Below are 27,885 nucleotides of genomic sequence, written 5' to 3'. Positions count from 1 at the left end.
TAGATCTGATCACATTTCATGTGAAATTTATGCAGCAATACAGAAAAGCATTCACAAACGTTCTAGCAGCACTGTACATAAGAATTCCAGTGGGTCAAATGTTTACACCAATTTGACCGTCTCTTTGAACAGTCTGGATGATTCCAGAAATTATGACATTTAGAAGCTTCCGATTAGCCAATGGCATAATTAGGAGTTAACTGAAAGCACACCTGGACAGTCTGGTTCCTCAAGAGGAGCAATTTCCAGACAACTGAAGGTAGCATGAGCATCTGTACAAACTGTACGCAAATATAAAAATTTCAGGGCCTAAACATCATTCAGGAAGGAGGCACAAATTAACGAAGGGATGAACAAACATTGGTCCAAAAGGTTCAACTGAAGTTTCAACCCAAAGACAACAACAAAGGAACTGGTGAAGGAGTTGGAAGCATCAGATACCAAATATATACATTAGAGCTGCAACTAACGATTATTTTCCATAATTGATTAGTTGGCCGGTTATTTTTATTATTTTTTTTAATTTATTTTTTTTCCGATTAATCGGTTAATCGGATGGGACAGGGCAAACTTTTTTGTACCTTTTTTTTTGTTTGTTTATTTAAAATAAAATCGACAAACTGAGTGTTACAAATATAAACTTCAGATTAAAATTTTACACAACTGTTTGTCCAAAACAGAAAAGAACCCAATACACACACACACACACACACACACACACATACCAGAATATATATTATTAATTTAGGACTGTAGTTTAATTCGGTGCTTTTTGTGCATACATAAAAAATAAATGTATAATACTTATATACACACACACAACGTAAACTAAAATAAATGAATAAAATAAATTATATATAAAATTTTATAGTATTTATGCATTACTTTTTATGGATGCACAAAAATCACCGAATTAAACTACAGTCCTAAATTAATAATATAAACTCACTTTCACTGCACCTTGTGGTTTCTGTTACTCACTGCCTTTAGACATATTTTACATGTTTACTTTTGATCATAGCAACACGGCCTCGTTACTAACACATCCCTTCGGTTGTAATAAACTACAGGAGTTACACTGCAAGCGTCCAAATACAGCATATAATGACAAACTTAAATTAAACTAAATCTCTTAAGCAGCTTGCACCAGTTTCCCCTGCCCCTTACACACAGTGGAGCATTTTGGATATAAACATAACTTTGTGCTCATGCAGCACTGTTTGATCTCTGCGGTGTTTAATATAAAATGCTCCCTGCCTTAGAGGACTTTCTTTCCTTTCTTCCTGAGGTCATGTTGGGAATAAAAGGTAACACTGACAAACAGTAAACTGAAGAAAGTCATTGTCGGTGCCTTTGGGTGTCTGCTAATGGTAGCGTGCATATGACGTCATGCGCCGTCGACTAGCAAGCGGCTTATACTTCCGCTTAGTTAAAATAAAAAAAATAAAAAAATCTGCTAGTGATATATTTGAGATGATAGTACCTTTCTAAAGTTCATTCACTAGATGGTAGAGTACACAGTGCAAAGTGTAAGTGTACAGTACTTAATTTGGGACAACTTTAGTATTTACTCTCCGAAGCGTCTTTCTGGAAGAGAAGTAACATAATGAGTAAACACACCCTGTGCCACGTGCAGGCCAACTAATCGATAATGAGATTCATTGACAACGATTTTCATAGTCGATTATTATCGATTAGTTGTTGCAGCTCTAATATACATCAATCATTCAGAGAGTCCTACATCACCTGAAAGGCTCTCTCATAGGAAGAACCCCCTACTCCATGAACAGCATAAAAAGATCCAGACTAGAGCTTGCAGGTAATCACCAGGGCAAAGACATAGAACAAAATTTTAACTGTTTGGTCACAAGGATCAGCACTGTGTTTGGAGGAAAAAGTGAGTCGTTATGAAAAAGTGTTATGCTCCAAAAGGCACTACTGCGCTTCAGAAAATAGATGGCAACATGAAGACAGAGGATTATCTAAAAATACTAAAGCAAAACCTCAAGATATCAGCAATAAAATTAGAACTTGGTCACAACTAGGTCATCCAACAGGACCATGATCACAAGCATATCTCCAAAGTTGTAACAATATGGCTTTAAGACAACAAAGTTACAGTTTTAGAGTGGCCATTACAAAGGCCAGACCTGAATCCCATACAAAAATCTGTGGCCTGAACTAAACTGAATCTGTGTGTCTGAGCAAGGGTGGCCACAAATCTGACAATTACACCAGTTCTGTTAGGAGGATTGTGCAAAAATTATAGCAAAGTATTGTGAAAAGCATTCACTCCATCATCCGTAAATTGCAGGTTTGAATCTTGATATCACATCACGGTCATTTGGGGCTGACTCCATGAGAGCAAAATTGGCTATGCTCTCTGGGTGGGATGGAGGGCATATGTTTGCTCCCCGATCAATCACAGTGACACTAACAAATCATAGGCGTCTATGAGCTTATGCATGAGGAAGCGCTTTCCTCAGAGTGCATTAGACCACTCTGTGATGCAGCAGGAGAAAGGGTTCAATAAGTTGTGGTTTGAGGCTCTACATTCTCGAAGGAAGCATGTATTACCCTTTTGCCTCCCAGGTTGGTAGCTGACGTATGATAGGGGAGAGATGGCTGGTGGGTGGGAATTGGCCATCCTAATTTGGGATGAAATACTGGGCAAAAAATGCAATACAAACTTTTGGAAAACTTTTGGAACGGCAAGGCCAAGTCATTTGTGTTATAAATCAGAGAATTTCAGCTTTCATTTCCTGATATTTACATCTAGATGTGTTCAACAACTTAGAACATGGCACCTTTTGTTTGAATCCACCCATTTTTTTCAAGTGATCAAAAATATTGAAATGTGACTGGCAGGTATTCCTTGCTGCCAAGGTGTACCCTATTAAATTGATTGTTTAAAGAATTAATAGCTCTGAATGTCTACTCTTGGTTTGAGCTCGAAGTTTCACCTGTGAAGACTGCATTATTTGTTAAAAAGGATAAACCAACAAAGACCAGACAGCTGTCTATGGGAGAAAAGCAAGCCATTTTGAAGCTGAGAAAAGATGAAAATCTATCGGAGCCATTGCACAAGCATTGGTCATAGCCAATACAACAATTTAGAATGTCCTGAAACACAAATAAACCATTGGTGTACTAACAGACAGACATGGAACAGGTCAACCAAGAAAAACAACAGAATTTGATGAAGAGCTGTGACGAAAAACCCAAAAACAACAGTCAGTGACATCATCAACAACCTTCACAGGGGAGGGGTGAAGATATCACAATCCAACATTTGAAGATGATTTTGAGAGCAGAAATATAGAGGCCATACCACAAGATGTAAGCCACTCATAGAGCAGTAAGAATCAGAATACCAGATTGGAATTTGCAAAGAAATACAGAAATGAAATGAACCACAAAAAGGTCTAGAACCAAAAGTAACCTCTACCAAAGTTATAAAAAGGCCAAAGTGTGGAGAAAGAATGGATCTGCTCATGATCCAAAATACAAACACTCAATCAAGCATGGTGGAGGTAGTGTTGTGGCTGGAAGGTTTTAGACTGGCCAAGTCAATCGCCAGAGCTTAACACAGTTGAGCATGCATTTCACCTCCTAAAGAAGAGACTGAAGGAAGAAACCGCCAAAACAAACAATAACTGAAAGCACTTGCAGTACAAGCCTGGAAAAGCAACACAAAAGAAAAATGCAACAGTTTGGTGAGGTCACTGGATAACCAGCTTCATACAGTTATTCTAAGCAAGGGATATGAAACCAAATATTAAGGGTTATTTACTTTAAAACTATCTGTTCCTATACTTTTGCTCACCTAAAAATTGGCTGGTCTGCCACCAAATGTGCTTGTTTTAAGTTGTTCAACACATCTACAGTCATGGCCAAAAGTATTGGCAGTGGTATAAATTTTGTGTTTTGCAAAGTTTGCTTCCTCGTTATTTGTAGATAATTTTTTCACATGTTTCACAAGTCTTCTGCTGTCCAATCTTTGTACCTCCTGCAGAATATCAGTCTGTCCTTGATGTTTTTCTTGGAGAGAAGTGGCTTCTTTGCTGCCCTTCTTGACACCAGGCCGTTGTCCAAAAGTCTTCGCCTCACTGTGCGTGCAAATGCACCCACATGTTGCCAGTATTGAGCAACCTCTGTACTGATGGTGACACGATTCCATAGCTGACTCCTCAAGAAGAGACAGTCCTGGTGCTTGCTGGGCACTTAAGGACATCCTGAAGCCTTCTTCACTGCAGTTGAACATCTCTCTTTGAAGTTCTTGCTGATCCGGTAAATGGGTCTTTCAGGTGCAATATTGTTTGCATCAATCTCCTTGCATGTGAGCCTATTTTGATGCAAAACAATGATAGCTGCACATCTTTCTTGGGAGGTAACCATTGCTAACACAAGAACACAATGATTGGAAGCACTTCTTCCCTGCTCTTATAATCCAATCAGAATGATGGTGATTTCACCCGAGTAGTACTCCTAGACAGTTTCCCATGTGCTCATGATATGATTAGTGAAATGATTTTAGCTGGTAATTTTTGCCAGGGCCATAAAACAGTGAAATTTGGGTTTTTGTGATAAAGTTATATTTTTTGGCCAACAAAGCTTTTTGCAATTATTTAAAATGCATCTGATCACTCTGCACAATAATCTAGAAACAATGTGAATCAACACCACACCAACTGAAGCAGCAAACTTTGCGAAACACAAAACTTATGTCACTGCCAATACTTTTGGCCATGGCTGTAGATGTAAATATCAGGAAATGAATGCTGAAATTCTGATCCATCATCTCATTCATCTTTTGATCTCAAAACCAAATGTCTTCAATTTAGAGTGAAAATAAAATTGGCCTTGCTATTCCAATACTTTCAGAGGGAAAGTACATGTACGAGCTTCATAAATAACCTCGCAGAAACATCAATTAGATTTGGATCACCGTCAGATCACATAGAACTCGATCAGGCGACTGAAAGCTTGGAGTCAACACTCCGCTACACGCTAGATAGAGTGGCTCCACTCAAAAGGAAAATAATTAGAGAAAAAAAAATTAGCACCCTGGTATAACGATCAAACGCGAACCTTAAAACAGACAACTCGACAATTAGAACGTAAATGGCGTCAAACCAAACTGGTGATATTTCAAACAGCATGGAAGGAGAGCCTACTGAAATATAGGAAATCTCTTGGCGATGCTAGAAAAATCTATTTCTCCGCCTTAATAGGAGACAACAAAAACAATTCTAGATTCCTTTTCAACACAGTAGCAAAATTAACTAGGAATAAAACCACTACAGAGAGAAACACTCAATCATTACATAGCAGTGAAGATTTCATGAAATTTTTCATCGATAAGGTTGAAAATATTAGACGTGAAATACAGGCCATTAAATTAAAACCGGACAGTACTGTAACAAACCCATTACATGACAATGTAGCAATATCAGATCAATGTTTAGAGTGTTTTGCTCCGCTTAGAGAGACCGAACTAGCTACATTAATCTCTTCAGCCAATTCATCAACTTGCATACTAGATCCTGTACCTACATGTTTGTTTAAACAGATTTGTCCAGGAGTAATTGAACCACTTCTAAATATAATCAATTCTTCCCTAAGCACTGGCTATGTACCTAAATCACTTAAATTAGCAGTTATTAAACCCTTGATTAAAAAACCTGATCTTGACCCGTCTCAATTGTCCAGCTATAGACCAATATCAAATCTCCCCTTCATCTCTAAGATTTTAGAAAAGGTTGTAGCAAAGCAGTTATGCTCGTACTTAGATAGGAATAACATTCATGAAATGTATCAGTCAGGGTTTAGACCTCATCATAGCACAGAGACAGCATTAGTTAAAGTAGTAAATGACCTTCTACTGACCTACGATCAGGGTTGTGTCTCTCTGCTTGTGTTACTCGACCTTAGTGCAGCTTTTGATACTATAGATCACACTATTCTCCTTGATAGATTAGAAAATGTTGTTGGTATTAAGGGAACAGTCCTCTCCTGGCTCAGGTCTTATCTGACCGATCGTTATCAGTTCGTAGATGTAAATGGTGAATTCTCCATGCGTACTGAGGTTACTTTTGGAGTTCCACAGGGTTCTGTTTTAGGCCCACTGCTCTTTACTTTATATAGGCTACCCCTAGGTCAAATTATTCGTAAACATGGAATTAGCTTCCACTGTTATGCTGATGATACACAGTTGTATGTTTCAGCGAAGCCAGAGGACAGACAGAAGCTTAGTAAAGCTGAGGATTGTGTAAAGGACATTAGACATTGGATGTTAACTAACTTCCTTCTACTTAATTCTGATAAAACAGAAATACTTTTATTAGGCCCACGTGTAGCTAGAAGTAATCTTTCTGATCACATGGTTACTCTGGATGGTCTTTCTGTTTCATCATGTGCAGCAGTTAAAGACCTTGGAGTGATTATTGACTCCAGCCTATCATTTGATGCTCATGTAGATAATATTACTAGGATAGCCTTCTTTCATCTCAGAAATATTTCTAAAATAAGAAACATATCGTCACTACATGATGCGGAAATACTAGTTCATGCATTCGTCACCTCTAGATTAGATTACTGTAATGCCTTACTGTCTGGATGTTCCAGTAGGAATATAAATAAGCTCCAGTTAGTCCAGAATGCAGCTGCTAGAGTCCTAACTAGAACTAGAAGGTACGACCATATCACACCGATATTATCAATACTGCATTGGCTCCCAGTAAAATCTCGCATTAACTATAAAATACTTTTATTAACCTATAAAGCACTAAATGGTCTCGCGCCACAATATCTAAGCGACCTTTTGGTTTTATATAATCCGCCACGCCTACTTAGATCAAAAGATGCAGGCTATTTGACGGTACCTCGAATAGTGAAGGCTACAGCAGGGGGAAGAGCTTTCTCTTATAGAGCCCCACAGTTATGGAACAGTCTTCCTATTAGTGTTCGGGACTCAGACACAGTCTCAGTGTTTAAGTCTAGGCTTAAAACGTATTTGTTTACTCAAGCCTACCCTGACTAGATTCTGTTCTACTACTTCGCAGTCATAATTATCTTTTTTCTCCCTCTCTCCTTTCGCCGAGCCCCACATGAATTTATGGAGATACTAGAGATCCAGATCCTTTCTGCCTCTGGATGGAGCTCAAATCTTCTCTAATTCCAGACTGCTGGGACTACGGCTGCTCCTAAGGCCATACAGACTTCATATAAATCCATAATGAACTTTTTCACACTATCTGTTGTTACCCAGATGAGGATGGGTTCCCTTCTGAGTCGGGTTCCTCTCAAGGTTTCTTCCTCTTAAAACATCTTAGGGAGTTTTTCCTTGCCACCGTCGCCACTCAGTGGCTTGCTCAGTTGGGATAAATTCGCACCTTTAATATCTGTATACCATGTTGATATTTCTGTAAAGCTGCTTTGAGACAATGTCTATTGTAAAAAGCGCTATACAAATAAAATTGAATTGAATTGAAAATTGAACATGTACAGCAGGGGTGTCCAAATTCCGGTCCCTGGGCCAACTGTGGCCTGCGAACAGATGTTAACTGGCCCATGGCTTCTCTCTTAAAATGTATGATAGGTGGCCCCCCAGCCAACACGCCGAGATATTTCCCTTCACCTGAAATGGCAGCAGACGGTGTTAACACAATTAGCTAAAATGCAGGATGCTTTTTTCTCTCACTACAGCTGCAAAATATTTAATATGTAGACTAGAGCAGCAACAACTAATCCATAAAATCGATAATAATCGATTATGAAAATCGTTCTCAACGAATCTCATTATCGATTAGTTGGTCTGCGCACGGCCCAGGGTGTTTACTCATTACGTTACTTCTCTTCCAAAAACATGCTTTGGAGAGTAAATACTAAAGATGTGTCCCAAATGAAGTACTATACACTTACACTATGCAGTGTACTCTTCCGTCTAGTGTATGAATTTTAGAAAGGTAATATCATCTCAAATGGAACACTAACTATTTTTTTACTAACCGGAAGTATGAGCCGCTTCCAAGTCAGTAGCGCATGACATCATATGCACGTAATGCGACGCCACTAGCCAGAATACCCAGAATCACCAACAAAGACTTTCTTCAGTTTACTGTTTATGTCAACGTTAACTTTTATTCCCAACATGACCTCAGTCACCATCAGACGGAGACGAAATCATCAAGTGACTGAAGAAGCATTTTATATTAAACACCGCAGAGAAGATGAAACTTTATAAAGCGGAGTTTGTGTAGCACTGAAGCACGACAGTGATGCTGTCGCGAGCTGCTTAAAAGTTTTAGTTTAATTTAAGTTTATTGTCATTATATGCTGTATCAGTGTAACTTCTGTCATTTATTATAACAGAAGTGATGTGTTAGTAACGAGGCCGCGTTGCTCCTCACGCGCGGTGATACACAGTGGGAGCATGAGTAACATCTGTAATGTCTAATTAAAATACTATGATCAAAAGTAAATACAAGTAAAACAATATTAAAGACAGTGATTAACCGAAATCACAAGGTGCAGTGAAAGTGAGTCTTTATTATTAATTTAGGACTGTAGTTTAATTCAGTGCTTTTTGTGCATCCATGAAAAGTATTTATATATATATATATATATACAGATACAGTGAGGGAAAGAAGTATTTGATCCCCTGCTGATTTTGTACGTTTGCCCACTGACAAAGAAATGATCAGTCTATAATTTTAATGGTAGGTTTATTTGAACAGTGAGAGACAGAATAACAACAAAAAAAATCCAGAAAAACGCATGTCAAAAATGTTATAAATTGATTTGCATTTTAATGAGGGAAATAAGTATTTGACCCCCTCTCAATCAGAAAGATTTCTGGCTCCCAGGTGTCTTTTATACAGGTAACGAGCTGAGATTAGGAGCACACTCTTAAAGGGAGTGCTCCTAATCTCAGCTTGTTACCTGTATAAAAGACACCTGTCAACAGAAGCAATCAATCAATCAGATTCCAAACTCTCCACCATGGCCAAGACCAAAGGGCTCTCCAAGGATGTCCGGGACAAGATTGTAGACCTACACAAGTCTGGAATGGGCTACAAGACCATTGCCAAGCAGCTTGGTGAGAAGGTGACAACAGTTGGTGCGATTATTCGCAAATGGAAGAAACACAAAAGAACTGTCAATCTCCCTCGGCCTGGGGCTCCATGCAAGATCTCACCTCGTGGAGTTGCAATGATCGTGACAACAGTGAGGAATCAGCCCAGAACTACACGGGAGGATCTTGTCAATGATCTCAAGGCAGCTGGGACCATAGTCACCAAGAAAACAATTGGTAACACACTACGCCATGAAGGACTGAAATCCTGCAGTGCCCGCAAGGTTCCCCTGCTCAAGAAAGCACATATACATGCCCGTCTGAAGTTTGCCAAGGAACATCTGAATGATTCAGAGGACAACTGGGTGAAAGTGTTGTGGTCAGATGAGACCAAAATGGAGCTCTTTGGCTTCAACTCAACTCGCCGTGTTTGGAGGAGGAGGAATGCTGCCTATGACCCCAAGAACACCATCCCCACCGTCAAACATGGAGGTGGAAACATTATGCTTTGGGGCTGTTTTTCTGCTAAGGGGACAGGACAACTTCACCGCATCAAAGGGACGATGGACGGGGCCATGTACCGTCAAATCTTGGGTGAGAACCTCCTTCCCTCAGCCAGGGCAATGAAAATGGGTCGTGGATGGGTATTCCAGCATGACAATGGCCCAAAACACATGGCCAAGGCAACAAAGGAGTGGCTCAAGAAGAAGCACATTAAGGTCCTGGAGTGGCCTAGCCAGTCTCCAGACCTTAATCCTATAGAAAATCTGTGGAGGGAGCTGAAGGTTCGAGTTGCCAAACATCAGCCTCGAAACCTTAATGGCTTGGAGAAGATCTGCAAAGAGGAGTGGGACAAAATCCCTCCTGAGATGTGTGCAAACCTGGTGGCCAACTACAAGAAACGTCTGACCTCTGTGACTGCCAACAAGGGTTTTGCCACCAAGTACTAAGTCATGTTTTGCAGAGGGGTCAAATACATATTTCCCTCATCAAAATGCAAATCAATTTATAACATTTTTGACATGCGTTTTTCTGGATTTCTTTGTTGTTATTCTGTCTCTCACTGTTCAAATAAATCTACCATTAAAATTATAGACTGATCATTTCTTTGTCAGTTGGCAAACGTACAAAATCAGCAGGGGATCAAATACTTTTTTCCCTCACTGTGTGTATATATATATATATATATATATATATATATATATATATATATATATATATATATATATATATATATATATACACACATACATACACACACACATATACACACACACACACATATACATACACACACACACACACACACACTCTCACAAAAGTGAGTACACCCCTCACATTTTTGTAAATATCTGATTATAGCTTTTCATGTGACAACACTGAAGAAATGACACTTTGCTACAATGACAACTTAGGGGTGTACTCACTTTTGTTGCCAGAGGATTAGACATTAATGGCTGTGTGTTGAGTTATTTTGAGGGAACAGCAAATTTACACTGTTATACAAGCTGTACACTCACTACTTTACATTGTAGCAAAGTGTCATTTCTTCAGTGTTGTCACATGAAAAGATATAATCAAATATTTTTAAAAAAATGTGAGGGTGTACTCACTTTTGTGAGATACTGTATATAATTATATATTTTTTAAGAATATATTTTGGTGTGTATGTGTGTATTGGGTTCTTTTCAGTCTTATATAATTGGACAAACAGTTGTGTTTTATCTCAAGTTTATATTTGTAACAGTCAGTTTGTGGATTTTATTTTAGATAAAGGTTTAAAAAAAAAAAAAAAAAAAAAAAAAAAGGGGGGTACTGAAAGTTTGCCCCCCCCAGTCCAATCAGTATGTAGACGGATATTTAGTAATGGCTACAGACAAAAAGCGCAAACTTAAGATTGAGAAGGTCTATAAACACAAATCATCACTCACACTTGGAAATTTGACACTTTTTCACTTTTTGTGGACACCATAAGAAAAGAACACGCCTTCTGTGGTTACTTCTGAGAATTTAGACAGAAGAAAACACATTTGTCTTCATGTCTGCCAAATTTTATTTGGCCTGGAATATTTTTGGAGATATTAAATCCTACACATGACTTCCCAGTTAAGACTTTTTTTTAAATTAGCAAACATATTTTTCAGTGAAAAAATTAGATGTTAGCCAAAATACGTACTTTAAAGACTATTTAAAGGTTCTAGGTCACAAGCAACAAATGGAAAATAGAAACATGCAGCAACAATCCTACCTGAATTGACATGGAATGACCAAAGAATAAATCCCAACTTATACCAGAGGTGCCATGCTAAATATGCTCCCATGCAAATCAACATTAATTTGCTTTGTCCTACAAGCTTTATATCTGGCTGCTTACTCCTTCCCACATGAGAGTTAAAAATTCCAATGACTTTTTGTTGGGTCCTATGGGATCCCAGTTCCAATAGATATCTCTAGTTGTGATCTCTTAATAGTTTGCTTGTTTGGGAGTTCAACACTGTTTTAAAGTTACAAATACTTATAAGTGGCTTTTATACTAATACTGTTGTTTATTTGAGAAATTGACAATCTTATCCAAATCATTATTTATACTGTGTGATCAGCTTATAACCACATAAAGCTTGTATGAATGCTACTTAGGACTTAGTACTTAGAGTTGTTCTCATACTTGTTTACTCTGGCTGTGCAGGAAGGAGGGTGCAGGAATGTGGTTCTTGGTAACTGCCATTCCTGTAGATGCCCTTCTGGGTTGAGGAGTTACAGTGTAGTTATCTTTTCCCTGTGCTAAATAACTGTTGTTCATCTTGACCTCGGTCTCCTCCTGCAACACTGCATCCCAGGGGTCACTTGCAGGCACAGAGTCCACTATTACTGGTCCAGATATTGCACCAGGAATCTCTTCTACCTCCACTCGATGCTTACTGAGAGGGTCTAGGTCCAGCCAGTCAAAGCGGCTAATGCTGGAGGAATCAGTAGGGTGGAGTACAGGCTCCAGGGACTTGATGCTAACAGAGTTTTCAGCCATGATGGAAGACCTGCCATTCCTCAAGTATTCTGAAGTGCTGGCAATCTTGTCAAAGAGCTGAGCCATTTCTGGGCTGATGACTGGCTGATGAAAGACCTGAGGACTGACTGGCTGGACTGACAAAAAAGGGATGAAAGTGCTCTGTTGGGCAGGAAGGTGGACAGACTGAAAAGGAAAGACTGGGCCCTGCAGGTGCGTCAGAGTGGGCATAGTGGATTTTGAAGTGGAAAGCAAGGATGTCCAGTGTAAAGGATGCGAACTGAAAGCTTGTCCACCTGTGTTTGATGCACTGAGGTTGCGCCGCAACAGAGATGGGGGCCTGCCAAAGTTATCATCCAAAAGCAGCTTCTCCAACTCCTTATTTGTCAATGCCTCCAAATTGATGTCTGAAAAGGTGTCCTCCTCTGACTCCTTCTTGGGGTCTGAGTCAGGGAAGATAATGAGGTCTTTCTCCAGCTGGCTGAGGGACGTTAAAGATGCTTGTGCATTAGGCTGCGCTTTCATATGGGATGCATGGTCTTGGATTTTGTGTCTCTGGTCATGTTGCATTTTATCCAATGCATCTACTTCCATGCGCAAAGCCTCGTCCTTCCCCACTGGTCCCTTTGGCCGAACCACTATGAAAGTGGCTGAACTGTCCATCTCATACCCATTGCCACTGGATATCTGGTCCATGGTAACTTCGCCTTGCCATGAACAAGGATAGTCCAAAAAAAAAAAAAATTCCTACTGAAGATCAGACCTACAAGGAGAGAAACAGACAAACATACATGAGCAACAACATTTCTTGATAAAAAGAGCTACAGGTGCATCTAAAAAAAAATTAGAACATCGTGGAAAAGTTTATTTTTTCCATAATTTAATTAAAAAAGTAGAACTTCCATATATTGTAGATTCATCACACAAAGTGAAATATTTCAAGCCTTTTTTCTATTAATCTTGATTATGACTTATAGCTCATAGAAATCAAAAATCCTGTAACTCAAAATAGTAGAATAAAGAATTTATAATACAGAAATGTCAACCTGAGAACAGCTCTAACCAGCCAGTCTGGTCTCTCAGTCTGGTTCAGTACACACAACCACAATCATGGGGGAAGATGAAAGTAAAATTTGCATTTCATTTGTAAATCAAGGTCCCCAGAGTCTGGAGGAAGAGTGGAGAAGCACAGAATCCAAGTTGCTTGAAGTCCAGTGTGAAGTTTCCACAGTAAGTGATGATTTGGGGTGCCATGTCATCTGCTGGTGTTGGTCCACTGTGTTTTCTCAAGTCGACAGTCAATGCAGCATCTACCAGGAGATTTTAGAGCACTTCATGCTTCCATCTGCTGACAAGCTTTATGGAGATTTCCTTTTCCAGCAGGACTTGGCACCTGCCCACAGTGCAAAAGCTACTAGTACTACTAGTAGTATGCTATTACTGTGCTTGATTGGCCAGAATGAACCCCACAGAGAATCTACAAGAGATACCAGACCCAACAATACAAATGAGCTGAAGGCCACTATCAAAGCAACCTGGACTTCAGCAGTGGCACAGGTGGATTGCCTACATGCCACACTGCATTGATGCAGTAATTCGTGCAAAAGGAGCCCTGAGTGCATAAATTAACATACTTTTCAGAAGGTTGAAATTTCTGTATTATAAATTCTTTATATTTTGAGATACTGGATTTTTGATTTCCATGAGCTGTAAGCTGTAATAATCAAGATTAAAAACAAAAACGGCTTGAAATATTTCACTTTGTGTGTAATGAATACAGAATATAAGATATAAAAATATACAGAATATAAAAAGTTCCACTTTTTTAATTAAATTACAGACAAAAATGAACTTTTACATAATATTAACATTTTTGAGATACCTCAAAAGTACCTGTATATTGTTCTTTAAGTGACACATTAGTGGTTCCCAAAGCATGTAAAAAAATCTTTACAAAGTAATTTTTTTTTTTTAAATGACTTGCTTTTGAGAGCATGCTACTGACACTTTGTAACACTAATCTTCAGATTCATATATACAGTCGACAGACATTTTTCATAATTTTCACCACCACCATAATGGATCAGAAATTAAGCAATCAAGATGTGATTGAATTGTAGACTTTCAACTTTAAGTCAAGGGGTTTAACAAAAATATTGTATTAACTGTTAGGAATGAAAGCCATTTTTTCCTAGTCAATTTTCACAGGCTCAAAAGTAATTATAAATAGTGCAATTATAAATAAGGATTATTTTTAATACTTGGATGTAGGGATGTCACGATAGCAAAAACCTAGTAGTTATACCGATACCACGGTGTGGTATAAAAAAAATATTAAAAATAAACTTTAAAATTATAAAAATAAAAATTAACGCTACTGCAGAACAAGTAGTACCGTCACATTTTAAGACTGTTGGTACCGACTTGGTACTGAAGTATCGGTTCTTGTGACATCCCTACTTGGATGCAAATCCTTTGCAGTCAGTCAATGTCTGCCTGAAGTCTGGAATCCATAGACATCAACTGCTGAGTATCCTCCTTTGAGCTGCTTTGCCAGGCCTTTAATGCAGCCATCTTCAGTTGATGCTTGTTTGTGGATCTTTCTGCTTTCAGTTTTGTCTTCAGGAAGTGAAAAGCATATTAATTTGGGTTGCGGTCAGGTGACTGACTCTGACATTTAAGAACATTCCATTTCTGCCTTAAGGAGCTCTTGGGTTGCTTTCGCAGTATTTTTTGGGTCATTATCTATCTGTACTGTGAAGCACCATCCTATCAGTTTTGCAGCATTTGAATGAATCTGAACAGAAAGTATAACTCATCAGAATTCATCCTGCTACTTCTATCAGCAATTAAATCAATAAATACCACAGACCCAGTTCAATTGGCAGCCATACATGCCCATGCCATAACATTTCCTCCACCATGTTTGATAGATGATAAGTTATGCTTTCGATCATAAGCCCTCCCTTTCTTTCTCCATACTCTTTGCTTTTTCCATCTTCCATTATTCTGGTACAAGCTAATCTTGGTTTCATTTGGCCAAAGAATCTTGTTCCAGAACTGGGCAGGCTTTTTTTTTTTTTTTAAAGCAAAGTCTAATCTGGCCTTTCTGTGCTTGAGTGTTAGAGGTTTGCATCTTGATGTAAACCCTATGTATTTACATTCATGAAGGCATCTCTTGACTGTAGACTTTGACAATGATACACCTCCCTCTTTGAGTGTTCTTGACCTGGCTAGATGTTATGAAGGTGTTTTTATTCACCAAGGAAACAATTCTGCAATCATACACTTTAGTTGTCTTCTGTGGTATTCCAGGCCTTTTGGTGTTGCTGAGCTCGCCAGTGTGTTCCTTCGTTTTAAGACGGTGCCAAACTGTTGATTTGACTACTCCCAAAGTTTCACACTTCCTAAATCTCTCAGATAGGTCGGTTTTGTTTTTCAGCCTAATGATTACCTCCCTTCACTTGCATTGATGCCTCTTTGGACAGCATATTGAGAGTTTCCATGAACAGGTACCAAATGCAAAATCAACACTTAGAATCAACTCCAGACCTTTTATGTCCTTAATTTGTCAAGAAGTAATTAGGAAACAGGTCACACCTGGCCATGAAACTGCTTATAAGTCATTTGTCTAATTGGTTTTGAGCATGTGAAAATGAAGGGACTATGAAAGAATGGCTGCAATTCCTAAATGGCTAATGCAATATTTTTGTTAAACCCCTTGAATTAAAGCTGAAAGTCAATCACATCATGACTGCCTAATTTCCAATCCACTGTGGTGTACAGAGGCAAAATTAGGAAAATTCACACTGTCCAAATACTTATAGACCCAACTGCACATAAAAACAATTTATTTAGATCAACTCAGCAGTAGTAATACTACATCAATACTAGAAATTAACAAATTAATAACTAGAAAATGAAGAAAATACATCATCTTTCAGTTTAAACAGGGACTGCAGCAAGATAATTAAGGATATAGGTTTAGCTCTCCCTTCAGGCACCACTACCAGCTGTAAGCCTCTGATGACAGTCTGTTGACATGTCCGAGACTGCCGCATATGAAGACCAAAAGTTTACACTTGTAGCCAAGCTCCGAGATAATATTCAGGCATTTGGTACTTGATAACCTTAGTTATGAAGGCTTCTTCAAGGCTACAATTAAACGTATAGGCTACCGCTAAGACAAACACCTAACTCTTCATTACAATAACATCTGGAGAAAGATTTGAAAAATTAACGAATCATTGTTAGAGTTTGAACATGGCAAGTTTGACACATGCATGTGTGTACATTTTCACAGTAGAATACTTCTTTTGTTAGGAGCTCTACTATGCTATTGTGACAGGCTACATACAGTCATTTGTAAACATTGCAGCCATTGAGAATATGTGGTAGAGATTCAGCAAGTTGGTCTGTGGGATGGTGTAAAAGTGCAAATGAAAATTGTTGTCAATGAATCTCATGATCAAGTAGTTGGTCTGTGCATGGCACGGGGCACGTTCTCTCAATGTTTTACTCCTGCTCCAAAAACACACATCAGAAATATGACAGAGTACAAGACCAGAGTTATGTCCCAAATGACATACTACACATTATTAGGGCTGCACAATAAATCAAATAATCAATCTCGATTATGATTTTGACTGCCCACGATTATATGAACATGATCGACTGCGATATGGACATTTAAAGCTCGTCCTCCGCTCATAGAAAACTCCACTGCATATCAAATCAAGCACTTCCTAAACTTACAGCCAATCACCATAGAGTGGCGCAGGGATGACAACATTTTGTAATGGCAAAACCTAGAAACGAGTTAGCATTTTAGCGCTCGAGCTACCAGCTTCGCTTCGTGCTCCAGCGCTTGCACGAGGGAAATCATGACACTAACATGTTGCTAAATGGGACTACAGACGTTGTCGGGGACATTAAACGTCATCACACCAAACAGGAAAAAAAACTTTGCAGATAAACTGGTTCAGGTATGCTGTACACAATTCCCCCCAAAAAACGTGGATGAAGATTCAGCCACAGAGTAAATCCATATTATGGAAAATGTTTTGGATCAAGTTTGGAAAAGCTGTCGGATGCTTGGTGATGGTGACGTTGAAGTCGAGCGACTGTGGTGTAGTTCGTTTATAGCATACGGTTAGCTTTTTATTCCTGGCGATTGTATTTAGGTTTCAAACTTCATAAAAGTTGTGTCCATTTGAGAAAATTATCTTGATGGTAAAAAGGTGTTAGTGTTGTAAACTTTTGTTGATCACAGAACTTATTTTTTTGCAATAATCCAAAAGCCTATGGGAAAATCCTATTGGGTTTTTGTCAATGGAACCAGTGTGATGCTAATGTCCGGGTTCCGGTACAAAATGGCGTCATCCCTGCACCGCTCTATTGGGTGACTTGGCTGCATCTCTCCTCGTGTAAACACTGTTATTGTCTTTTCTGCATAGGCCTGAATTGTTCTCATTTGGTTGCATATTGTTACATTGGATTCCATATTTTCATTTGGTTGATGGGATTTTTATTTTTACTTATCCTATATTTTGGATACAATTTTATTTATATTTTGCTTTTACGAGATGATGCACTTTAAGAACCAGTCTAATTTGATGCAAAAATTTGTACATTAGCAGGAATGTAGCACAACATGGAGGTGAAAGCAGTGGTCTGTTTATTTAAATGTGAAAGTGCAATAAAAATACGTTGTCCCTAAAATCAATGAATAATTGTGATAAATAATCATGATCTCAATATTAATCAATTTTGGCCATAATCATGCAGCCCTACACACTATGCACTACTGCATGAATTTTAGAAAGCTAACACTAAAGGTTTTTTTTTAATAACCAGAAGTAGCAGTTTCCCAGTCAATGGCACATGACATCAAACTAGGGCTGGGCAATGTTGAAAAAAAAAATATATACAGTATCTCACAAAAGTGAGTACACCCCTCACATTTTTGTAAATATTTGATTATATCTTTTCATGTGACAACACTGAAGAAATGACACTTTGCTATAATGTAAAGTAGTGAGTGTACAGCTTGTGTAACACTGTAAATTTGCTGTCCCCTCAAAATAACTCACACAGCCATTAATGTCTAAACCGTTGGCAACAAACGTGAGTACACCCCTAAATGAAAATGGCCAAATTGGGCCCAATTAGCCATTTTCCTTCCCCGGTGTCATGTGACTTGTTAGTGTTACAAGGTCTCAGGGGTGAATGCGGAGCAGGTGTGTTAAATTTGGTGTCATCGCTCTCACACTCCCTCATACTGGTCACTGGAAGTTCAACATGGCACCTCATGGCAAAGAACTCTCTGAGGATCTGAAAAAAAGAATTGTTGCTCTACATAAAGATGGCCTAGGCTAAAATAAGATTGCCAAGACCCTGACACTGAGCTGTAGCATGGTAGCCAAGACCATACAGCGGTTTAACAGGACAGGTTCCACTCAGAACAGGCCTCGCCATGGTCGACCAAAGAAGTTGAGTGCACATGCTCAGCGTCATATCCAGAGGTTGTCTTTGGGAAATAGACGTATGAGTGCTGCCAGCATTGCTGCAGAGGTTGAAGGGGTGGGGAGTCAGCCTGTCAGTGCTCAGACCATACGCCGCACACTGCATCAAATTGGTCTGCATGGCTGTCATCCCAGAAGGAAGCCTCTTCTAAAGATGATGCACAAGAAAGCCCGCAAACAGTTTGCTGAAGACAAGCAGACTAAGGACATGGATTACTGGAACCATGTCCTGTGGTCTGATGAGACCAAGATTAACTTATTTGGTTCAGATGGTGTCAAGCGTGTGTGGCGGCAAACAGGTGAGGAGTAGAAAGACAAGTGTGTCTTGCCTGCAGTCAAGCATGGTGGTGGGAGTGTCATGGTCTGGGTCTGCATGAGTGCTGCCGGCACTGGGGAGCTACAGTTCATTGAGGGAACCATGAATGCCAACATGTACTGTGACATACTGAAGCAGAGCATGATCCCAGGGCAGAATTTCAGCATGATAAGGACCCCAAACACACCTCCAAGACGACCATTGCCTTGCTAAAGAAGCTGAGGGTGAAGGTGATGGACTGGCCAAGCATGTCTCCAGACCTAAAGCCTATTGAGCATCTGTGGGGCATCCTCAAACGGAAGGTTGAGGAGCACAAGGTCTCTAACATCCACCAGCTCCATGATGTAGTCATGGAGGAGTGGGAGAGGACTCCAGTGGCAACCTGTGAAGCTCTGGTGAACTCCATGCCCAAGAGGGTTAAGGCAATGCTGGAAAATAATGGTGGCCACAGAAAATATTGACACTTTGGGCCCAATTTGGACATTTTCCCTTAGGGGTGTACTCACTTTTGTTGCCAGTGGTTTAGACATTAATGGCTGTGTGTTGAGTTATTTTGAGGGGACAGCAAATTTACACTGTTACACAAGCTGTACACTCACTACTTTACATTGTAGCAAAGTGTCATTTCTTCAGTGTTGTCACATGAAAAGATATAATCAAATATTTACAAAAATATGAGGGTTGTACTCACTTGTGAGATACTGTATATCGATTTTTTTTTCAACTTTACGAACGATTGTCGATTGATTTATTTTTTTCTTTTACATAACGCATCTAAAAAATTATGCATAGTTTTATTTCTTGGAACAGACTTTAGAAAAAATAATAGCAGCACCATTATAGCAAATAGTGCAAACATTGGTTCTTATAAATAAAGGATTTTTTAAAACATTATTTGCATTATTATTTTATAGCTGTTACTGTTCTTGCACAACTTGGTGAACACTTCTTTCTCAACAGAGTAAATAGGGACCATGTCCTTCGTGACATCAAACGTCACTGCAACTGAGAAGTCAACTTGCGGTATTCTTCTCATATCAGCTCTTTCCCCATTTACAGAGTGAAGTCACCTCAAACTGGTTGCACACAGAATCAGAATAAACAAAGTAAATATATGGTTAGCACGTTCGCCTCACACCTCCAGGGTCCGGGGTTCGATTCCCGCCAGGGCCCACGGGGAGTTTGCATGTTCTCCCCGTGCTGCGGGGGTTTCCTCCCCAGTCCAAGTCCAGTCTAACGTGCCCGTAGTGTATGAATGGGTGTGTGATTGTGTATGTGATTGTGCCGTGCGATGGACTGGCACCCTGTCCAGGGTGTACCCCGCCCTGTGCCCGATGTTTCCTGGGATAGGCTCCAGGTTCCCCTGTGACCCTGAAGAAGGAATAAGTGGTAGAAGATGGATGGAAGATGGATCTTTAGATTAATCAACATACAGACATACTCATTTATTAAATCTAAAACACTTTGCTGTTTGAGAAAGAAAATATACATCACTCATCTGAGTTAGCTGCTTAGCTTGTTGATAAAATACGATCACGGGGATATCCATTTTCCCACTTCATCTGTCGAACACGCCAAAGTAATTCCGACTGGCGAATTACCGCTTAGGATGTAATGCAGCATTATATTTTACAGAAACTTGTTAATCTGACTTTTCAACCTTGTACTAACTCTGAAGTATCTCCGAAATTATATTTGAACCTCTGGCTATGAGCTCAGTGAAGAACTGCCTGTTTATCTTGGTGTTTCAGCAGTTCAAGAGCTTAGTGCTGAAACCCTACTGTAATTGTAAGGATTTTTATTATTATTATTATTATTCTGCCCTAAAACTGATCGTGCAGACCAAACCTTAAGGCCTAGAGAGCTGAAACTTTGCGGGAAGGTAGTAACCCAGAGTACTACAGCGTCACAAAGTTTCGGCCCAATCAGCCAGATGGTGGCACTATAGTAAGCATGTTTAGAAAACTGGCCATACGGGAATGTCTGTATAGACATTGTCTGTATAGACATATAGACCGTGAGTAAGTTTACCTGGACAACAATAATCCAATATTAACCCGATTAAGACAATACTCTGACTAAGAAATTACCATGTAAACAGCAAGTTTTAATTACCTTAATCTGATTAAAGTCATACTCAAAGTAAATACAAATCGAATTCACACACGTGGAGTACTCCTGTTTTAGTCACATTATCGACGTGTATTACAGACATGTGAACACCTTAATCACATTATTAACGTCGTGTGAGAGTTTTCACCGCATTTTGCGACAGGACACGTATGCACACGGCAGTGCTCAACCGTTTTATGGCAAACGTTCCAAAAAATGAGAGCACGGCTACGTCCCAAACCACATACTTGCCTAATATAGGCCTGTAGTAGACGAAATACATGCATCTCTGCTAATACATAGACGGTAATTACGCGGTTTGGGACGCAGCCCACAGTTTCAAGCAGTCGTCTATTTGCACGTACAGCATGACAAAAAATTAACTGCACTTGAAGCGTTCGTAAAAATTTCGAATAAAACACACAAAACTGTACACGGTACCATAACAAAGACAAAGAGTGTATGTTGATACGTGAAATTCTGGAGGGAACGTCAGACGACATGGTGTGGTGATGTAATGACGTGCTGTTAATCTAATTATGTTCTATAACATGTAAAACGGGAACATGAAAGGAGTATTCTAAAAGCGACTCTGTAAACACCTTAAATCACAATATTGTCTTACTCAGAGTAAGGTCAATAATTAGATTACTGCTGTCCATGTAAACATAGTCAGTGATGGGAGCTGAAACAAAGATGATGTATGCAAATTTTGAAGTCAATAGGATTAACCGTTTCATAGTTACAGGCAATTTCAGGGTTTTTTTTGTATTATAGTGCCACCATGTGGCAAAACTGTGCCAACTTTTCTGCACGACCAAAGATTGACCTCTTACATAAGCCTGCCAAGTGTGGTGAAGATATCTCATTTCATTCGAGAGTTATAGCCGTTTACGAAAAATTGGCCATGCCTAGCAACCTCGAGTCGAAAGAACCTGGAGAAAACCCACACAAACACCAGGAGAACATGAGAAACTCCACACACCGTAACAATCAGAATCAGACCACGGGCCCTGGAGCTGTCAGCCAGAAGTGCTACCCACTCCACCACCTTTGCAAAATGTATCGTTGCATGTAACACCCAAAATACCATAGTCTTCATTACAGTTTAAGAGCAATGGTTGATTATGTTTCAATGGAAATAGCAATATCACCAGGATTCCAGTAAACGAATAAAAGATGCCATGCCTTTCCTAAAATTATTAAGCATCGAATATTATGATAATCAACAATTGAAACTGATTTCCCCCTATAATAGCACATCCCAGAGAGTTTTATTCATCTTATACAACAGCAATCTGCCAACAATTAAAATTTAATTTACTAATAAATGACACATTGTATCTTTTAACCGTTTATAGTTGCATTTGATGTCATGTAATAGCTGTGAGACAAGTTAGCTGCTGTTATCACTTATAGGATTTATGTAATTTCGTTATTGACTCGTCAAAAAAAAACTTTAAGAACTCTTTATGACACCCTCAATACACTAACTTGTATTTGTATTATAGTTTGGAGCATAGTCTGTAGTTTGCTGTACACTTAAAATATTGAGGACAATATAGATGTTTAAGAATGGCAGGGTTGTTAATCTCGGTTTAAATTTGGCACCAAATGTACAAAATGTTGGCCATTTAAAGTGGACTGTCTCAATTTTATGTATTCTTATCAACACAGTTCACTGGGTTGATGTTGCCCTCACGCCTGAACAATCTAACAACAAAAACAAAGGGAAAGAGAAACTTGTTAGGTTAAAGAATCCTGACTCTCTCTACGTATGCCACAGCGTTATAGAACTAAACACACTTGATTAAAGCAACACCAGCATGCATTTTGATGACTGTATGGGTTTAGTATGAGGGCGTTTACCAGGTTTCAGTTCGTTATCAAACCGTTAACAAGTTCTCTATATTTGTAAATCTACACCACATAAAGTACTGTACAGAGCGGTTTATGTAGAGTGCAAAACTTCGTTGAAAGTCACCACCCCCACCCCAAAGGAGGCATGTGTCTTTGTTCTTTTGAGCTCTGAACCTAACTAGAATTAAGAAGTACTCCCCATCTCATGACACACGAATGTTCAACAATGTTACAGTATACAGGAGAATAACATTGCGCTATAGGTTAACTTTACTGTTAGTTGCTAATAGACTGGTTGTTTAACAGACTTGCAGTTACAGGTGTGGAGTTACTGTATATACCTCAACACGCTACAAAATTAGCCAAATATTTCACACCCAAAATATAAGCAGTATAACTAATACACAGACCACAAATCATAATAATCGCTAAACTAACGCGCAAGAGAAGAGACAACTCTTTAAGCAGCCTATTAGCGAGAAAGTTCTTCTGAAACCGAGCGTTTCGCTGTTTGACTATTAAACAAACAGCGAAACGCTTATCAAAAATAAAACAATGTGGCAAATCAATTGAAGAACTCATATGAACACATGGAACTAATAATAGTTTAAAACACTCGAAGCTAAAACAACAAAATATATAGCATACTTTACATGAGCTTTGTGCAGTGTTTTCGAACATTGTTTTTTGAAAAAGCAAACAAAAAAATAGAGAAGAACTTACGAAACCAAAGCAAAGAGAGGTGACGAGGTCTTTAGTTTACCAAAATGATTAGTGATTAACAGCTCCCACCTTCAAACTTTCCGATGTTTTAAGCTGGTCATTTCCTTAAGGCCGGAAAATTTGCTCACCTAGTCTTAGACACGTCAGTTCCTGTTGCACTAGCTGCCTAAAATGGCGCAACAGCGACTCGTTTAATAGAGTGTGACTACTGAGTATGTAAATGTCATCTGGTTACAAATTGAAAAGGTGTGCTCATCTAGTTTGTGCAGAAACGTTTTCATTTGTACTTTTTGTTCCATATATTTTAAAATCCCAAGAATCAGGCTGCGCCTGCCACTCGACCTGTCAGTTTCATCTGGCACACAGTAGTGTTGCCAGCTCTGCGGCAACAACGGGGTACTTTTGTTTGCGGATATTTTGTCGCAAAATACAGGTGCTGAAATACAAATACAACCTAATCGATATGCACTCACCAAGCACTTTATTAGGAACACATACAAACCTACTCATTCATGCAAATATCTAATCAGCCAATCGTGTGGCAGCAGTGCAATGCATAAAATTATGCAGATACAGGCCAGCAACTTCGGATAATGTTCACGTCAATCATCAGAATGGGGAAAAATGTGATCTGTTATTTTGACTGTGGTATGACTGCTGATGCCAGATGGGCTGGTTTAAGTATTTCTATAACGGCTGATCTCCTGGTATTTTTACACACTGTCTCTAGAGTTTACTTAGAATGGTGCAATAAAGAAAAAACATCAAGTGAGTGGCAGCTGAGCAGGCAGAAACGCCTTGTTGATGAAAGAGGTCAACAGAAAATGGCCAGACTGGTTTGAGCTGACAGAAAGGCTATAGTAACTCAGATAACCACTCTGTACAATTTGGTGAGCAGAAAAGCATCTCAGAATGCCAACACTTCAAACCCTGAGGAGGATGGGCTACAACAGTTCAATCTCGATTTCTGATGAGGCACACAGATGGTAGATTCAGAATTCGGTAGAATCAGAATCCATGTACCCAACCTGCCCTTGGGCCCATTAGTACCAATCAATCATTGCTTGAATGCCACAGCTTATTTGGGTATTGTTGCTGACCATGTGCATCCCTTCATAGCCACAATTTACCCATCTTCTTTTTTTTTTCTTTTTTTAAATTTATTTATTCATTTTCATATGGTTCATTTACATGTGATTCATTTACATGTGATTCATTTTCATGAGATTCATATTCAAGTGATACATTTTCATGTGATTCATTTACGTATGATTCATTTACATGTGATTCATTTACTAATTTGCTTCTCTTTAAATCCAGTTTTAGACTGTGATATTACAAAGGTCTTTCCAGATTATTACTTGCTACACTGTATGAGATAACCCCAGTAAAATTGCCTGAATTCTATAATATAATTTGTTCACCATGTTAGGTTTCAGTCCTCTAAAAACAGATTTACAATTTACCCATCTTCTAATGGCTACTTCCAGCATGATAATGCACCATGTCACAAAGCAAAACTCTTCATGAACAGCACAATGAGTTCAGTGTTTTTCAGTGGCCTTGCCAGTCACTGGATCTGAATCCAATAGAACACCCTTGGGATGTCATAGAACAGGAGATTTGCAGCATGAAAGTGCACCTGAAAAATCCACAGGATTTGCCTGATGCAATCATGTCAACATGGACCAGAATCTCAAAGGAATGTTTCCAACATTTTGTGGAATCCATGCCTCAAAGAATTGAGGCTGTTTTGAGAGCAAAGGGAGGTCCTACGCACTATTAGTATAGTGTTCCTAATAAAGTGTTTGGTGAGTGTAGTATATATGATATAATCAATATAGCCATTAACAACTTATTAATTAAAGTGTACCCTACTGAAAAAAACAAACATCAAATGAAGCTGGTTGACCAGCATATGGTATGTCTTCATTTATATTTGATTGTTTAGATGGTCTACCAGCTCATGATGGTTAACTTAGCTGGTCTTTGACGATCATTGGTCTACCAGCTTATAATGGTAACCATTGCTGGCCTTGGTTAAGACCTGGTTAAGTAATTATAATGCTGGTTTGCACTGGGTAACAATGTCCAGTGTTTTTGCTGGTGGCCAGAGGACAGATAAAAAAAGAGATAAAATATCCATTTTAAAAAGGTCAAAATTTAAAAGAAAAAAACATGATATTTCACACACACACACACACACACACACACACACACACACACACACAATATGCAGGTCACAAGTCTCCATACATAGGGGAAATTAAAATATTTTAGCAAAATGTCCTCCAAATTTTGTTATACTTAGTTTATATTATAAATATATAAATATAGTTTATATTTTTTCCGATAGCCTTTAGGAATACCTAAGACAAAAGAACGTACTGAAATCATTCTCGTAAGTTACAAGTTCATCATGAGTGGGAGTGTGTTTACAAAGAAATGCCGATCACATAGTGGATGTTTTGTAAATAAAGTTACCTCAAGCTTAAACTATACCAAAGTGATGTAAAGGCAAGTGTGGAGAAAGAAAGGAACTGCTCATGATCCAAAACATACAAGCTCATATGTGAAACATGGTGGAGGCTGTATCATGACTTGGGCTTACATGACTGCTTCTAGAACTGGCTCACTAATCTTTATTAATGATGTAACTCATGATGGTAGCAGCAGAATGAATTCAGAAGTTTACAGGAATATTTTATCGGCCAATTTACAAAGAAATGCATCCAAATTAATCGGGAGGAACTTTATCATGCAGCAAGTCAATGATCCAAAACATTGTTATGATTCTGGCACAGGTTTATACTGGATGCCCTTACTAATGCAACCCTCCCCATTTTCCAGGCTTGGGATCAGCACTGAGACATGGGGTTGGTTCCCTGTCCAGGAATCGAACCCAGGCCATGGTGATGATGTAAAAGATTATTATGTCAGATCCTTTTCTACCTTCAATGTGATATATCAATCAACAAAATAAAAGTGAAACAAAAATAGAAATGTTTTAGGAAATAACTTACAATAACATTGTTGTACAAATGTGCATACCGTTATAATGAGGCAAGTTAATGTAATGTGCTCAGATTTAACCAATCACATTCAAAGTCTTCTTCAAAAGTAATTACCTTTAGATTACCTGTCACCAATGAAGTGATTCAGATTAAACACAATTAAAGCCATGGTCTGCAAAGAGCTTACTAAGCTTGTACGGGATCTCACTGTTGAAAAACTATCAGTGAGGAGAGGGGTACAAATGAATTTTCTAAAGTTTAGATGTACAATGAAACATGGGGCACCACAGTGGCGTTGCCAAAAATGGGACAACCCTCCAGAATTGACAAAAGGAGAAGATGAAATTTTCATGTTGACATAGGTCTTTATGCCAAGAGACCTACAGCAACATTAAAGGAGCTGAATATCTGTCAAGTGCTGGTCATTCCCTGCATGCCTGCATGACAACACACTCTCATATTCTTCACATCTAGTGCCCTCCATTAATATTGGCACACTTGGTAAATATGAGCAAAGAAGGCTGTGTTTAGTCTTTGGATCTTTTGTTTTAAAAAAAATCACAAAAATACTCATGCTCTCAAGGATACCAAACAAGTGCAAACAAAGCACAGGTTTATCAAAAAAAATCTTTGCTAAATATAGGTGTGCAAAATTATTGTCACCAATATGAATTCATATGTGAAAAATATATTTGAAATATATTCCCACTGATATTTTACATTTTTTAGTACACATGGGTGACTAGGAACAGGAAATTGTTCAACCATGATTTCCTGTTTCACAGGGGTTAAATATGAGGTAACACATATTGTAGGCCAAATTCCCTTAAGCCAAGTTCACACTACACGACTTTCAACGTTGACAGATTGCTGTGCTGTTCATACCACACGACTTGATGTCTTGTAATCGGGAGTCATTGTGCTGTTCATACTACATGATTGCTCGGCAACAGGGGGTCACACACAACACGATCTGACAACGACTCTGTCACCCGACGACTCTATCTGGTGTCGAAACTACGTTTTGTCACCAAAACACACGCGAGAAGTGACACAGTATGACACAAAAACCATGCGCAAAACAGGAGTTGTTTATTTGAAGATGGACCTAGGACAGAAACAAGCTGTGCCAAGGAATGTAGCTGTGATTTGTGGGAAAAGGTTGTTGAGCTTCAGGAAATGGGAAGTGGCTATAAGAAAATAGCACAAGCATTGAAAATGACCATTTCCACCATCAGGGCAATAATTAAGAAGTTCCA

The 27,885-nt window shown here is 38.9% G+C and overlaps 1 protein-coding gene across 4 annotated transcripts in view; it reads right to left on the bottom strand.

Moving 5' to 3' along the window:
- pik3c2a (phosphatidylinositol-4-phosphate 3-kinase, catalytic subunit type 2 alpha) overlaps positions 1–23,779 on the bottom strand; it is a 138,374-nt gene extending 114,595 nt beyond the window's left edge. Inside the window, exons 1-3 of one of the 4 annotated variants that reach the window (XM_053623266.1) lie at positions 23,613–23,767; positions 20,056–20,288; positions 11,742–12,840 (exon numbers count right to left, since the gene is read on the bottom strand). In XM_053623266.1, the coding sequence (XP_053479241.1) occupies positions 11,742–12,773 (1,032 nt within the window). In that variant the 5' untranslated portion in view covers positions 12,774–12,840; positions 20,056–20,288; positions 23,613–23,767. Of the gene's footprint in view, positions 1–11,741; positions 12,841–20,055; positions 20,289–23,612 lie in introns of all 4 variants that reach the window. The other 3 variants (XM_053623267.1, XM_053623265.1, XM_053623268.1) reach the window with 3 other exon arrangements.
- Positions 23,780–27,885: the final 4,106 nt, after the last annotated feature.

Source organism: Ictalurus furcatus, chromosome 4, assembly GCF_023375685.1.
Source record: "Ictalurus furcatus strain D&B chromosome 4, Billie_1.0, whole genome shotgun sequence".
NCBI lineage: Eukaryota > Metazoa > Chordata > Actinopteri > Siluriformes > Ictaluridae > Ictalurus > Ictalurus furcatus.
This window is presented reverse-complemented; position numbering and strand designations above follow the sequence as displayed.